This window comes from Megalobrama amblycephala, linkage group LG10 (genome assembly GCF_018812025.1).
Source record: "Megalobrama amblycephala isolate DHTTF-2021 linkage group LG10, ASM1881202v1, whole genome shotgun sequence".
Classification (NCBI taxonomy): Eukaryota; Metazoa; Chordata; class Actinopteri; order Cypriniformes; family Xenocyprididae; genus Megalobrama; species Megalobrama amblycephala.
Window position 1 is genome coordinate 32,777,914 of NC_063053.1, and position 17,194 is coordinate 32,795,107.

Consider the following 17,194-nt stretch of genomic DNA (forward strand, 5'->3'; position numbering starts at 1 on the left):
AATTTGAACAGCCATAATAATACATACTAATACATAATACATTATACTATTTAAATTTTGAGCACCTAACCTGACCCATACCCAGGCACACTTTTTTGCTTACTGAATGTCTTATATGATTTATATCTATACATCATGCTACACCCAAATTGCACATTGCAAACACAAATATATACATATTGAAAGGTCTACTGCTGAAGACTTGCTATTCGCTGTTGTATTCTAATATTTAATGAGGTAGGTCTATGCAAGGTTTGCCTGCTGCTTTGGGATGTTTTTAATTGTCATTTGACAATTGCTGCTGCTGAATAGTAAATGTTGCATTTTAAAATACTTGAATGGCTCAATGTTCTTTGCATTCAATAGTAAGTTTGGTGAATGACCATATAAGAGAAACATAAGGCAAGCTATTAAAAGCAATGGCGTTCCTTGTTCATCAAGTGATTGACCCGTTTATGCTTTAGTTTTTAATGCCTGGGAGTGAAAATGGGTTGCTTAGCTATACTGAGCACATACCTGGGTTGTGTTTCCCAAAAGTATCGCAAGTCTAAGCCGGTAGTTGAAACCACTGGCACCAATGGTCTCTACTTAGGCTTACGATGCTTTTGGGAAAGGCACCCATGTCTGCATGTGGGGCTTGTCATTGTCTGAGGTCCAGTCCTTAGATCCTTTCACACAAGAATCAATGTAATATCCAATCAGGTTACTGAGTTCTTTTGGAGGCACCCAGTGGATAAGAACAGGTTAAATCTGCAACCCTTTAACAATATTTTAAGTATTTATAATTGTATTTATAATGTAAATTAAATTAAATTAATGTTCATTAAATGTTAAACATTTTTTTAAGAGATTTTTGACCTGAGTTTCAGACCCTTTTGTCTCTATTCATAGGATTTGCCTCAAATCATTTCACCTTGACTAAGCACATACCTGGTCTGCTTATGGGGCTTGTGATTGGCTGAGGTCCAGTCCTTAGATCCTTTCACACAAGAATCAATGTAATATCCAATCAGGTTATTGGGATCCTTTGGAGGCGCCCACTGAATTAGAACAGAGGTATCTGTCTCCCTGGTTGCAACGACTTGTCCAGGAGCTGAGGGCACACCTGAATGAACACAGAGCTTAATTTCAGGGGTGACTTCACTAACCATCCTAATCAATCCCTTGATGACCTATCATGCATGAATTAGTTCCAGATAAAAGATCATTACTGCCTTAATACCAACATCAAAGTCACAGCCTGACCAAACTTCGAAGATCTATATGTCATTTCATATGCAACAGTTTCAATATTTCAATATTTTTACTAAATAAGTCAGTGTTGTGGTGGCCTATGACATGCTGGTTTTTAGAGCATTTACCCTTCAGCTGCAGGGTTGTTATGGTATTGGTAGGCTCGGAAGGATCACTGATGCCGTACATATTAGCGGATACCACACGGAAGAGATAGTCCTTTCCTTCTAACAGGTCGAAGACGGCATAGCGAGGTGATCTGATGGGTACTTTAGTGTTCACTCTCTGCCATGATCCTGCTCCGACTTGAAGCTGTATGAGACCACAGCCAATAAAAACACACTATTACACAAATATGTATTGTAAAATGAAAAATGACTGCTTGAACCTTTCACAGTAAGGAAAACAGCAAAAAACAAACTCCTAGACAGTAATGACATTAAATAGAGCAATGGATTGACAATGAATTTGCCACAATATCAAAGTCTGCAATCACAAGTCAGAGATCTTAATATGAACTCAACATTTCTTATCAAGTCATTTTTGTAGTTCTGAGTTACGTGTTTTTGTAGTAAGCAGGCATGAATATGAAGATACAAGTGAAGAGTCTTTATTTTAATCCAACAAACACAGGAACTCACATAGGAATAAAGTGAATTTATCACTAAAGTGATAAACGAGAACCGACACTAAACTGAACATAACATGTAGTAAAAATACCAAGTCGAACATGATGACAGAATAATCAGTAACCAAAGAAAATCGAAACTAAAAAGAGCGGGGACACAGGAACTAAAGGAAACAAAACAGAATATCAAAATAATAGTCCATAACCATGGGTGAAATTGGGGGGACAAGGGTGCCCCCCCATATTTATTGAGGTTATGAAGTTTCCCAATGTGAGCTCCGCTACAATTTGGAGTGGTTAAGGCCAGGGTATACTTCATTTTCCACTCGTGCACAATTGACGTGAGCCTTTCAAAGTATACTCCTTTGGCTGTGAGATCGGAAAGACACGTTTAGCTAGTCATCTAGTGTTCTTTTCAAATGCTCAAGTCACTCGCACATGCGGCGTTGTAAGCGCACTATCTGTGCGGTCACAAAAATTTGGCTGCACATGGACGGGGTGTATACTTTGAGCTTTTCCATAGACAGCGCGCATCCTGAGCGAGATCCAAGTCCACATAAATGGCTCGTTCAGGGCATAAGCAAGAAAAACTCACTGTTCAGAGAGTCAAAGCTAGTCCATAGTCCAGTAAACGTTGGCAAACTCTTTAAGTTATTCTTGACTGTACCAAAGACTATAGAATAACACAAGACGTGTCACTCGTATTGTTTTGAATGGGAGAAAGTGTAACGCGCAATATGGCGGAATAAGTCCCACCTTCTAAATAAGAGCCAATCGCCGACTGCTAAGTCATCGCGTCACTTCAGCGGCCGTTAGAATCACCGGTTTCTATAGAAACAGTCAGACGCGTACCTCTGAAGAGACGCGCATTTAGGTCTGCGCATGCGCATTAGCTTGATCCAGCCTGAAAAATACAGGTTTTTTTTGTCATGATTCGAGCGTTTAGAAACTAAATTTATGAGCCGGTTGTTGTTAGATTTCATTGGTGATTTCAAATATGAAATTTAATCGGAAGGTTGGCGAACAGTTTTGGAGAATTTGATGTTTCCCCATTCAAAGAGATAGGAGCTGCATGATGCCCAGGATGCCCGAGAGGCGTTTCAAAGATGGCCGCAGAGTGAAATGACTTGTCTTAAAGGGACTTTGACTGTACCGATGAACATTGCATTGTTTGAAAGAAAATTTCCTTGCTTGCGGCAACTGAAAACACACATGAGAAACACCATGAGACAGGAGAGACTCTCGGACATGCAGCAGAAGGCTACTGTACACTGAACAGGTCATTCATGTGGATTTGCATAAAACAGTTAATCGCTTTGATGCTGTGCCTGTTGGACAGCGTTTAGCCCTTCACAGTGGCAAACAGCGGACGGACACACAGGGCATATTAAATTATTATTATTATTATTATTAGGCTACTTTTATAATTAAATTAATATTACAATTCATTAGCCCCGCAATAATTTCACAGCACATCACCGTATAACCAACATTTTAAAGGAAGAGGATATGAAACAACTGATAACTGGCATAACTGAGAAATCCATATTCTTATTTTGTATTGTTAGATGTTTCTTAATGGATTAAAGGTGATGTAAGGAGAAAAACAAACTTTGTGACTATTCGGCAGGGTTAATGTGTAGCAGTGAGCTGAAACTAACCTTCTCAATGTAATACCACATGGGGGCTTTGCTATGGTAGACTGGAGGGACCCAACTGAGCACAACATATGTTCGGTCCGTCTCTGAAGCGCAGACTTTAGAGGGAGGTCCCGGAGCTTTTCCCTCAGCTGCAGGCAAACCACATCAAACAGAATTACTGTTCTACCCTGAACACATAGACACACACACACACACACACACACACACACACACACACACACACACACACACACACACACAAGGAAATATCCCACCATTTTCACTAGCTTTAAAAGCAACTTTAATATTATGGACTGATATGAATATCATCTTTGCTGCTGCTGCCACTGTTATATGTATACACATACACTTATCTATGCACATGGGTGACACTGGTTGATGTGTTCATTTCAACTTGAAAAAGAACCACAGATGTTTGTACGTTCTCTTCCTGATGGGATTCTCATCAAAAACTAATCAGTATCTCTCAGAAGAGAACCAATTATGGGCTGGATAATTATTGCTAATTTTGAAAGCGAATACCATGGAAAGAATAGGGGAAAAAAGCACAAATTGACAGCTGCTGTCATCTAATACAGATTACATAAGCAAAGACAGAGTGACTGAGTGAACAAAATGAACAATATCTTAAGGATGCAGTATGGATGTCATTTTTGAGCTCTTGAAGGGCACTGAGGTACAGGGACATTTTTTGTTAGATCATTCCAAATGAAAGCATGAACTATTATTGAAATATGATTGACATTTCAATGATTGTTCCATTATTTTAAAGATTATATACATTTCCATGACTTTAATAGGCATAAAAATCACACTTTTAAAATTTTCATATTTTTCAGTAAATAAACCGGAATTATACAGTACCTTCAAGGTCATCATAGTAAGTCACAACGTCAAGTCTCCCACCAAGTTTTGTGGCTGTTAAAACAAACACCAGTACATAGGAGGCATTATTAAGACACACAATATTGAGTAAATAAACAGAACTGCAAAAGGACTTAGTTTTGCTTACCATGAAGTCTCTCAAACTCTGTGGGGTCCAGAGCAGCAATGGGCTCAGACATTCTGGAGGGTCTGCCAATGCCACGTGAGTTGACGGCACGCACACGAAAGTAATAAGAGTGTCCCTCAAACAGGCCCTGCACAGGATATTTGCAGATCTTAGCAGGGGAGTCGTTACACTGCACCCAGTTCTCTGTTCCAACTTCACATCTGCCCAACAAGAGTGAAAGGAAAAACATGAACAACAACAAATATGGACAGTAATCAAGATTATCCTATCATTACTTCCACATTACTCTGAAGGACTGAAAATTACAGTCTACTATGTTCTGAGGAGATGATTTGAGCTAAGGAGCATTCATACTGTACATAATTGCAGATCCATGCATCACTTAGTCTGATTACTATCCGACAAGTGTAAATTTCAGCTCGATACTAGTGCAGCTCAAAGTGACAGGGAACAAACTAATCATAGTCTCTAATAGCATATGCAAAGTAGTCTATGTTCCAGCCCAGGCAAAAATATGTATTGGTATAAGCAACTTTCAAAGTAGCCTTTATTGGAATGGACAACACACTTTCTTTTGTATTACAGAGAACCTACAATTAAGCAACTTCAATTCAATATTAAAGCTACAAGCAAGCAAAGACCTCTTTCATGGCAAAACATCAAAGGCCGCCACAGACACACCCTTCAACGAAAACTCAAGATCTTCGCAATTTAGCATTGCCAATGCCTTAAGATTAGACAGACCAAATATGATGTTGATCTAGTTAAATCTCTATGAGGAGTTAATCACAGTGTAAAAAATGTAATTTCCTGTTGCCCGCTGTAACTGAATATTGCCACATAGTTGTATTCAGGCCAGGACTCTAATAAAAGTTTGAAGTTTGGGGCAGATCGGACATTGTATGCCCGAGTTACACTGTTTCATGGTTAAACATCCAAATTTTTGACCATGGACACACCCTTCGGCAAAATCTCAAGATCTTCTCAATTTAATGTTGCAAAGTCCTTTAGATTAGACTAAGCAAATATGATGTTGATCTGATTAAAGCACTAGGAGGACTTTGTTAAAGTACAACGTCTGGAAATGGCAAAAACTGCAAATATGCTGCAGAGAAAATTCTAAATATCTCACTTCCTGTTGGGTTTTCAGATTTTGCACCCAGGGACTTTTTTTGTAGGTATTGGGCTGTTACATGTATCTACCGAATTTCATACTTGTACGTGAAACGTAGTGCGAAGGGCGCTCAATTGAAATTTTGTAGGTGGAGCTTTCGAGCCATTTTGCCACACCTAATTCTGAAACCCATATCAGATGAAAATTTTCACCACTTCTGATGTGTGTGCAAAATTTCATGGGTTTTCGAGCATGTTTAAGCCCGAAATGTGATTCATTTCGGAATTGACCAAGCAATTACAATAGGGTCCTCACACCATTGGTGCTTGAGCCCTAATAACACTTAAAGCACACTTTTAAATCTATGACCAGCTGACATAACTATGCACAGACACAACATGCAGTGCAAAAAAGGGAATCTCAAGGTTGTAAAATCAAGCAAAGGTGTACTGAGAAGACCAACCTGCCACCTAACAAATGTCCTAAATCCACATCCCTTTATTCCAAACCCATAAAGAAGCCATACTCATAGTAGAGTGAGCACAAACTCCAATGGGACAAGTCTCATTCTTAGAAGCAAACACTAATGTCCACAATGTCAAGCAAACACTAATGTCCACTAGTGTCCACAATCCAATTAGGCAAGCGCTGTTTTGAAAGCGGCAGATCTTTAATGCAACCTCTGAAACAGACAAACAGCTGCTTTGACAGTCTATAAAGACAAGACCTGTCCACATATGCACGCAAAGCACAACTGGGCTTAAAGGATGTGGCAAAGGTGTGGTCTCCTGAGGACCAAATGCTTGCAGCGTTATAACCTGTGTTCTAAACTATGTAGACAACACTTTGGGCACATATCCATGTCTGGGTGTCAGTCTGAACATACAGTCATCTCCATACAAGACGTGTCAATAGAGAGAGCATGTAAATCACCCAATCTCTTCCCACATGCCAGAGCAAGCAAAAGTGCCAGCTTGAATGAGAGCACTTTCAGCTCTGTAGCATACAGCGATTCAAAATGTGGCTTGGAATATGCTCTAAGCACCAAAGACAAATCTCAGACAGGAACCAGGTTAGGATGAGAGGGATCCAGCCATCTCGCTTCTCTTAGAAACCCTGCTATCTACCTGTGCTTAGCTACTGAGCGACAATCAATGGGCGAGTGAAAAACTGAAATGGCAGCCACATACACCTTTAGAGTGGATGGTGTGTTCCCGTTATCCAAACAGTCCTGCAGAAACAACAAAATGAGACTCAGCACAGGTCGCTGGGTCCTAATTTTTCGCCTTACACCAGGATACGAAGATCCATTTCAAAGCGTAAAGGTGTCTGGTCAACGGGGCTCTCGCTTCGGCAAACATATTCATCATAGGCATTGCAAGTGATTCAAAAGTTGTTTCTTGTGGCTTTCTAGCACATCCTGAGACAATGCTATCTGGATATGAAAATATGCATCTTTTAAATCCACCGACACAAACCATTTCATAGGCTGAATATGCAGGAGGATCTGCTTCACGGTTATCATTTTGAAAGGGTGCTCCGACACCACGCGATTCAGCGGTCTCAGATCCAAAAATGGGGCAATGACCACCATCCTTCTTGGGGAATAGAAAATAGCAACTGTACAGGATACTTTCCCTGTGCTCTGGCGGCACCAATTCTATCCCCTGTTTTTGCTAGGAAAGAATGAATCTCTGCTCGCAATACGAGCGCGTCCTGATCTGACACTTCTGACACCAGTACGCTGCTGAAATGGGGTGGTCTTGTCATGGACTTCTGGGAAGAATGGAGCATGTCTCTGGGGGGTGGTGATGCGGCAGCCCTGCTGCAGAAACCACGTATCCATAACTATTCCTTGTTGGCTGCTCTGGAGATGACCAGTCAAGGCCTGCAAATTAGTGCCTGATGAAAAATTAAGCTTTAATCATGTTAATATTTTCACCATTATGTTGGAAATTACTTTTATCAAAATAATTTCTGTTAAGCTTGTGCATATTTTTAGTTAAAGCTGTTAAGTGATATCTCATGTAGGTGCTCTAGGCATATGTTTTCTTTGATAGTGTTTTTTTTTTCCTGAACAGATAGGGCCTATAGGTTGTTGTTGAAAATGAAACTAAAAGAGTGACGCACATTAGTTGCATTTTACAGTGAAATGAGAGTTGTGTCTTTATTAAAACCAATACATTAATGATTTATCTCACCTGCGACCCACCCAGAAATAACTGGAATATTATTTTTTATTTCTTGGCCTGTTCGACTTGTGGATTATCCACAGTGTAGGTAGATATAGGCGCGCATCACTACTGTGGATATACAAAGCAAGCAGCATCAGTTCCGCTTTTTTCTCGTGTGCTTATTCACTAAGCTGAACAGCCAATCTCCAATGGCGAAAAACCGTCAATGCCATCTGACTAGAGCCAAGGGTGTGGAACACACCGAAAAATGAAGCTGACTGACTTTATATGCACTCACAAATTACAATTTTAGAGAAGGCAAATGTAGGTGGGGCCGATCAAACAGAACACGTTTTTGCTGTTAAAAACACTAAACAATTTTTAAAAACACAGCGCTCATGCCACAGCAAAATGGTCAAAGATGTTTGATGAACCAGCCCTGATGTCAGATGTCTCTCCTTGATGGCTATCCTTTGGAGATTCCTGTCAGGAGAAACTTCCTTTCACATGTGGGGTGCACGATCTATCACCCCTGGCTGGAGTTGTGGAAATTGTGGGTTCGGCTCCTGAAGGGCATCAACTCGTGAACTCTGGTCTCTCGACTGAGGTCATTGAGACCATCATGAACTCTAGAGCTCCCTCCACGAGGAAACATTTACACCTTGAAGTGGAGAGTCTTTAGAGAATGCCGGTTGGACCCAGTTAACTGCCCGGTTGGTTCAGTGCCCGGTTGGTTCATGTGACAGCCATTGCTGCTTACCACCCACCTTTGGGTTGTGAATTATTGGGGAGAAACCCATTGTTGTCTCGTTTCCTATGTGGTGCTATAAGGCTAAGGCCTGTAAGTCATGCAAAGGTTTCCAGCCTGAGATTTGGCCTTTGTACTAGAAGGTTTAGCTATGGCACCCATTCAGCCCATTGAATCATTTCCCCAGCAGGGTTCCCCAGCATCTAAACAAAGGATAAGCAAGTGGATAGTTGAAGCAATTTCTCTGGTTTATGAGGCGCATGGCCTTCCTTCTCCTCTGGCCATTAGAGTGCATTAAACTAGGAGAATGGCGGCCTCTAAGACACTGTTATCAGGGGTTTCCCTTTAATAAATGCGTAATGGGGCAGACTGGGTCTCTCCGCACACATTTATAAGACTTTATAACCTAGACTTGGACTCCACACCTGGTTCTCCAGTGCTAATGTCCTAAGCTTGTGCTTGCCATGATTCACACTAGGACAGGCACATGTCAGTATGGGGTATTGGGTATTAACATTCCCATAGCATCATCATCAGGTAGAGTTGCCTCAGAAGGGAACGTCTCGGTTATGACTGTAACCCTGGGGGCATATTACAGAAACTTTATTAACTTAAACTTAAATCTTAAGTCTTAAGTTAAGATCTGACAAGTTAAATTAGGATTTTTCACATATTCATATTACAGAAGCAAATCTTAACTTGATTTAGGATTCTTATCCTATCTTACAAAATCTCCTCTTATCTGTAGTTACAAAATCTTAAACCACTCCATCGAGTTCGGTAATCAGCTCTCAGGTCAGGAAGAGCTAAATGTAAATAACGTACGAGAATGACACAGAAGAGAAGATACTGTTGAACAAAGAAGTCATTTTTGTTTTGTTTTTGTGCACAAAAAGTATTCTCATCACTTCATAAAATTAAGGTTGAACCACTGTAGTCAAGTCGACTTTTTTAATGATGTCTTTAGTACCGCTCTGGACCTTGAAAGTGGTGGTTAAATCCCTGTCTATGGAGGAGTCAGACACCTCTTGGATTTCATCAAAAAAATCTTGATTTGTGATGAATGATGGTCTTACGGGTTTGGAACGACATGAGGGCGAGTAATTAATGATAGAATTTTAATTTTTTGGGTGAACTAATCCTTTAAAGGCCCGCTGAAGTGTCTTGGAACGCGCAGCATTATTCAATGTGTTGATGTAATTTCAACTGAAACAGGAAGACAGGGCGATATATCGAACAGCCCTGTCCCTTTTTTAAATTAGCCAATAGCGTTTTGTTTATATCACAGCTCGGCCAGAGCTGTTTAGCTCAGTAAAACCTCTGTTTTCTTCTAATCTCTAACCGTTTATCTTCCTAATCTCGTCTATATATCACTTTGAAATACAGCATTCTGTGCAGAATTTAAATGGGTCCGATACCTTTCGTAGTCCGCAGATATGATCCACTCTGTGTTCTAGTGTCCCTAGGCCAGAGCAGACTGTGCTGCTTGCGCTGCGGCAGTTCACGTGACACTAACGTGAAAACAGGCTTCATTCGCGTCAATGGAAAGCATATTTACACTGTCTGAATCATTCCCTATTCTCTATATAGTGCAATATGTGCTATTCACAATGTAGAAACTAGTAACTGTGTGAACAAATGACCGATTTCACCCGCAGCTTCAATGTCTAAGACTGTAGGAGGAGGTGGGACTTCAGATTCTAGAGAACATTTGATTGGACAGAAGATTTGATGAGAAGCTGAAATGCAATGTGATGTCATGAAAATCCGTGATCCATTTTAGCGGAAGTGAGAGCCTGTAAGTTTTGAATGCTTATATCTCCTAAATGCGAATTTTGTCATTGTTTTGGAACACACCAGCTTATTAATAACTTTAAAGCAATCATATTCATACTACAAGCTAAAAAACATAAATTTTGATTTCAGGAGGACTTTAAGGGCTGCAGAAAGAGAAGTTTTGATAAGCTTGATAGATAAGGCAAAGCCTATCACTATATTTCTTGGGAGTCTGTATTAATTTATCAGTGTTTTGTCGTCAAAGTGCAGCACATCATTTTGGTGTTCAAAAAGTCTTTCCGCCATCAAACATTACTGTTCTTAATCTTGTATCATTAATAAATGTGACGCCATTCTCAGACAGGGCTATTGTTGAGTGATTTTTACAGTTGGCTTTTCAAATAATTTTGAACTTAGGACATCAGTGGGGTTATCCTAAAGTTAAAACATTTTTTTAGTAATATCCTTTTCCTATTCGTAGTTAAGATAAGATAATGCACTTAATGAAGTTAGGCTCTTTCTGTAATACACCCCCTGAAAAGGGAACGAGATGCTGCATCAACTTGTCATCCATCCTGCATGCCTGTGAGCAACTTACTTCAGCCAATCAGAAGCTGACAATGTTTGGTCCGGGTACCCTTTATAGCTTCCTGGTTTCGACATCATGCATCACGAGATGATGTTCCACCAATGAGTGAGTTGCACATGTGCTTCAGACGCAATCATGCAGAGGTGTTGCCACAGAGTCATTATCAACATTATCAACTTCTCAGGGAACCAGGTTTGCAGTCATAACTGAGACGTTTTGCAGTGACTAAACTAGTGTTTAGTGCAGGGGTGCCCAATCCTGTTCCTGGAGATTTACCTTCCTGTAAAGTTCAGCTCAAACCCTGATCAAACATAACTGAATCAGCTAATTAAGATCTTCAGTAGCACTTGATAATTAAAGACAGGTGTGTTTGATCAGGGTTGGATCTGAACTCTGCAGGTAGGTAGATCTCCAGGACCAGGATTGGGCACCCCTGGTTTAGTGGATCCATGTTGTGCTGTTCAAAATTAAGATAAAAGTACAGACATTTTAAAGTGTCCAAAAACTTTTCTGAAGACACTGCATCAAGACAACTTAAATAAATGTATTCCATAAAATAACTCCCAATGGGCAGACACCTTAGTCAGCGCAGTCACCTGTCAACAAAGTATCCAATGATGGGGCCTTCAGTGGTGGTGTTAGGAGGTTTCCAGGACACAATGACATAATCTCTATTAGCGTCATGGATCTTGATGTCCATTGGGGCTCCGGGAGCTTGAGGAACTGGAGGTGGACCATCTGTCAAGACAAAACATGATGACTCCTACACATCACTGATGTACTGAGGATATCACTCTGAAACAGATGTATGCGTTATATGAGATCGTCAGAGATGAATTATGCTAATCTGGACCTTTAAAGGCCATCAAAAGAATCACATAAGACTTTCCATCAAGCCTTTGAAAAGTTCACAACCCTTTACCATCAACGTAGACGTAAGCCCTGTGGACCGCATCACCTCCCTTTGTCACCATGCGGAGGGTGTAAAGACCCTCATCATCCTTAGCGAGTTGAGTAAGAGAGAGCTTGGCAACACCTTCCCCAGACTCCATTTTCACCCACTTCGACTCTTTCAGGAGATGCTCTGGAGGGCCAAAAAAACAACATGGGGTATCAGAGGAGAGAAAATGCAACTATTACTTTTGTAGAATATAATGAGATTGGAATGAAATGAGTCATAAACTACAACTAGACATAAACATCTATTTCTTCAGTACATGACACGACTGCAAAACAAATACCTACAAAACAACTTGAAAATTAATATCTGAACAGGGGTGAATGACATAGAAATGAGTCAACTGCAGTTGTCATTAGGACAGTTATATAGCTATATAAAAATCAGCAAAAAATGTGCTTTAGTATTATTCAGCACTTTGACAAAATATATCTCATTATGTATTGAAGGAGAGTATCTAGTATCTAGAATAAAAAATCTAAAGCTAGTTTTCCTCACTATCATTAACTAAATGAACAAAAGCAGGAATTTATTTTCATCAGTATAACAATAAATAGCAATAATTACTTACATACATTTTATTAAAATATTTTAAAAGCAATGTCAACAACTGGGCCAAACACTGAGATGTATGCTCTCACATTCCTCTCCTGCATAGGTCCAAAAAGTTTTGACCATACAACATACAATACTAAATACAAATCCACCAAAAAGTGCACAATCCAAAGTCTTTGCTTTTTTACTTTTTTGGTTTGCACTGAACACTTCTTTCATGGCCTCTGAATACAGACTTTTTTTCCTCATAAAGACATTGCGTGAAAGCTTTCATCCTTTTTTTTTTACTACCATTACAATATTTTAATGCATGAAAAATTATGCTTTTGTGAACTTCCATGAATATTTTTTGAGTGAAGAAACAAACAAACACTCTTAACACCGTCATACTCACACGTCCCAAGACAATAAAGGGTTGGCATAGTCTTAATAGGAAACATTATGGCAAAATAAAAAGCATGTTAAATTTATTGCAATATTCACACTGTTGCCAATAGGCAAACTGTGTAATTTCTGTGCCACAAGCAGCACAAAACGGAATTGCGATCTGTTTGAGCAGCCTGACATAAAAGACTGGCATTATTTTTGCAAATCTGTTTAAAAAAAAAATCTGTTAAAAAGGAATCTATGAATTCTTATTAACAATAACTGTGTAGATATGTTCAAAAACTGTGGTGGACTTTAGAGGCCACTTCCTACCATCTCGGTACCACAGCGCCTCAGGCTGCAGGTTAGCCAGGTTGGGGTTAATAGTCATCTTGCAGGTCAAGGTGGCCTTATCGCCTTCTTTCCCAAATGTCACATCAAACGTTTCAGTGAAGGTGATGTTGATCTTTGTGTACTTGATTTCAGGTAAAATGGCATCTGAGAAGCAACAAAACAGTTTATTTTATGACCTGTTTTTAAATCATCCCAGTTATTCACTCTGAAATGAATGGAGGTTTTCCCACTTACACTGGTAAGGCATCCAGGAGTAAGGAATGGACTTCTCTTCCTCCTTGACCCCTATAAATCAGATACAAGTATATATTGTAGTGACTTTTTAAAGAAAGGGATCACAGTCCATGTTTGGGTAAAAAAAAAAAAAAAACACATTTGTCATTTGCAAATTATTGTAAGGATGCTTGGATACCAGAAAACAGGAGGAAAAGGCTTACTCTTCACAATGATGGAGGCCTGGGAGGAAGCCTGTCCATGCAAGTTCGAGGCTACAGCCATGTACATTGCAGTGTCATCAGTTGCACACCTACAAAAACAAGCATAACTCATTCACAGGTTTCTACAACTTCAATCAATACACATCTGGACCGCAACACTGTCTTCGCCCACTCCACTAATTAATCAGTCAATAAATAATCAGCATGATTGCTATTTGATTGGATATATGCCACAGTCATTTCCTAATTGACATTTGGAAAGCACATAAAGTGCTTCCCCATCATGATGGATAAATTGGCAGTTAACTAATGCTCTAATGTCAAGAGGATAATTGCTCCAAACTAAATGCTAATGTAGACTAGCGCCTGCTTTCGAAACATGTTCAACACGGGAGGCTCTAAAGCTTGAATGGTAAACACGAGACGCAAGGAAAAAGAAAATGAGAAGACTGTAATGTGACCTTCGGCTTGACCGTACTATATTAGAGCCGGTTCCCTTGGCCTCTGCGGTCTTGAGAAGCATAGCTGTTTGTCAAAAAGTGAAAGGTTTGGTCATTTTAGAGGAAATGTAGAATGCCAAGCTTCACCTGTGAGGTTTGGCCTCTGAATGCAAGAAGCCATCAGGAATGTGACATAAGGGCCAGGGTGAGTTTTTGTGGAACTGACAGGGTGACAGCAGTGAAAGTCATCTCTCTGTAAGGCGCCGGAGTGTCAGATGACACCAAACTCAGCACTTTGACATGAACAGCTGACAGCAGCTCAAGACGTGGGCGGCGCACCAACCAGCCCAGGACTAAATTGGAAAAGTTCACATGCAATCCCATTGACATGACTTCCTTTTGTGGAAATTCACTTGTTAGTTACATTTAATTGTGTTTTAGAGGGTGAATCTCATGGAACCTAGCAAGAGCATGTCCTTAAGAGGTAAAACTGCACCACAAAATATTTTATAGAGAATTAATTATTTGATCTTAAAAAATAAGGAATATTTTAGAATCATTATTATGACAATTATGCATATTTCCCCTAATTTCATTACTATAAAAAAATATTATTTTCACATTATTTATTATTTCTTGTAAAGCTTTTAACTTTTCTAAACTACCTTATTACAATAATTATTTAAATAAAGGCAAAAAAAATAATGAGAATGACCACTGGGAATTGCAAAAAAATAAAATACTAAGGCAAATTGCAAATGGGGGGTGGGTGCTTTTTTTAATTTACTCAATGGTCATGATAGTAATGTCACAACGCAACATCCGACTGGATTTAAAATGTTTTATGCAAATGTATTTATTTATTTGAGGAGAATTGCATCTTGGACATGTTTTTCTTGAGATTCCTCCTAGTTTTTCAAAAGTTTAATAAATTTGAAATCTCTTAAAAGTTCCCTGCTTTCTGTGGCCATCCAATAACCAAGAAGTGAGAATGTAATGAGCACTCAACCTTCTTGTCTTGTAACTCGTTTTGTCCCCCATTCAAGTTTGTCACTCATTCTGTTCAATACAGATCATCAGTAAATCACATTCCTGTCATTGCATCACTTTCCAAAAAGTACACAGTAAAGTTTGAATTACTTGAGAATGGTGAGGGCATGGAATCCAGCGCTGCTCTCCACAAAGTACTTTCCAGAGGAAATGTCCAGGATAACATCATCCTTGAACCTGTAGAATGTTTGTCATTTAAAAACGAAAGATCTTCTTAGCGTTTCGTTGGCCTGTTCGATATATACGATTAAAAATATTATGAAATGTTTGATGCAATTAAAATACGTTTTTATTTATTTAAAGAAATGCTTTCTTGTAGCTGGCCCCATATAATGCTAGATCTGTAACTTTAAACTCAAAGTTGCATTGTATGACAGTGGAAGACGTGAGAACAACCACACAGGAAGCACGGCAGGCCTGTTGTGCAAAGAAACCTCACCATTTGACATGTGGGGTGGGATATCCCTCCACAGAGCAGAAAAGTTTAATGGCACTGTTTTCAAACACTGTGTGGGACCTCAGTCTAACCACAAACTTGGGGCCCCTGATCATGGACTCCTCACGGATGTATTTTTCAGGCATCTTTCTCTCCACCTGATGAAAAGAGAAAAAGAATTCCATGGCCTGTTGTATCATAAAAAGTCTATGTGTATTAGTCCAGTATACAGCTAACAGCAAATGAAAGGAATGATTATTTAAAGGGCTTTACCACTCCCTTGATTCTCTTCTGTGTTTGGTATTGATATTTCACCTCTTCAGCCGCAGAGCTAAAAACACACATTTTCGTATATTAAAATGATAACAGTGGCCTCAAAGCTAATGGTCAGTACAAACAGCATGAAAGAAACAGAAGATTCATCAGAGAATTCATAATATCACAGTGGGTCAGTAATGCTCCATGTCATCCCAGGTTAATAATCAGTTTATTGACTTTCATATGCATTCAAACATACATAATTCATGCATTTCAACCAACACATTTTAAGGGCAGTCTTCACAAGTAACAAAAGAAACATACACAGATTTTGAGATTTATAATCTTTACCCATGGTTCACACTATGGTTTTGAAACTGACCTTTTGACCCCTCAGAGGTCAAACAATAACTAACATCATAACAAGCAAGCATAATGCTATGACAAAAATTGTTCTTTAACCCAGCATCTGCTTTTGTCCTGCTGATATATTAAAATATAATTAATTTTGATCACCATTTTAGGACAAGATATATAAATAATTTCAATTAAGTATATTTGTATTATTATTATCCTGAAATATCTAATTTTAATGTCAAAATGGAAAGCTTGTCAAACTTAAAACCTGTCTGTATATTTAAAATGTGCTATTAAAAGCAAAGTGTTTGCAGACAGCATCCTCTCTTTTCAGTTCTTCACTAGTTTTAATCACCTTCATTTTAATGCGCTTTCATTTTTTTTTTAGCTCATATTAAATGTTCCTGCAGTGTGACAAATGTAGACTGTAATCTCTCTCACACTAATATGAGGTCATACAAGCTTCATGCATAATTAGAAAAAAGTTTTACATGGAGTATAGCATGTCACACTGTAGTCCATGCCAACTTCCCTAAAGTATTTCATGTCAACTACCCAGAGGAAATTAGTGACATGAAGGTGTCAGTTATAGCCCAGCTACTGTTGGTAATAAGGTTTATTAGAAGAGCTTCGACAGTTAAGGTTATTATATGTTATATATGATGTTGCTATGTGATTACAAGTAGTTTTAGTATTGCTATGAACATTATGATTAGCTGTGACTTGCTTGATTTAAGCTGCTGTAATTCTTCACCTTACCTGGAGTATTCCCGAACAGTACATTTAGACTCAGTATTGAGGTATTCTTGACTGAAATGCTTGTGTCTGGTAAAAACTGCAGCCATATTTGGTAACCACAAAGGACCTATAATCAAACCTGGAACAAAAACATGCAGCATCTTTGCATACAAGACCAAACAAAATGCATTGATGCACAATTTCCAATATCAGTGTTTAAAGTTATTTGGGACACAGAACTGAAGTAAATTCAAAGTGTGGCCTACTCCTGAGTAGATTTAGGTGTTGGGAAAGTGGACCTGTTTGAGGA

General features: G+C 39.1%; 1 protein-coding gene across 3 annotated transcripts in view; it reads right to left on the reverse strand.

Annotated features, from left to right (window-relative positions):
• The window catches only part of myom2b (myomesin 2b), a 62,848-nt gene that overhangs the window by 43,967 nt on the left and 1,687 nt on the right, over positions 1-17,194 (reverse strand). For 2 of the 3 annotated variants that reach the window (XM_048205786.1, XM_048205784.1), the window contains 13 exons: positions 15,805-15,862; positions 15,535-15,689; positions 15,186-15,272; positions 13,606-13,694; positions 13,403-13,453; positions 13,148-13,312; positions 11,858-12,019; positions 11,532-11,673; positions 4,535-4,734; positions 4,387-4,440; positions 3,523-3,650; positions 1,362-1,545; positions 931-1,105 (listed from right to left, as the gene is read on the reverse strand). In XM_048205786.1, the coding sequence (XP_048061743.1) occupies positions 931-1,105; positions 1,362-1,545; positions 3,523-3,650; positions 4,387-4,440; positions 4,535-4,734; positions 11,532-11,673; positions 11,858-12,019; positions 13,148-13,312; positions 13,403-13,453; positions 13,606-13,694; positions 15,186-15,272; positions 15,535-15,689; positions 15,805-15,862 (1,650 nt within the window). Of the gene's footprint in view, positions 1-930; positions 1,106-1,361; positions 1,546-3,522; positions 3,651-4,386; positions 4,441-4,534; positions 4,735-11,531; positions 11,674-11,857; positions 12,020-13,147; positions 13,313-13,402; positions 13,454-13,605; positions 13,695-15,185; positions 15,273-15,534; positions 15,690-15,804; positions 15,863-16,905; positions 17,024-17,194 lie in introns of all 3 variants that reach the window. The other variant, XM_048205785.1, reaches the window with a different exon arrangement.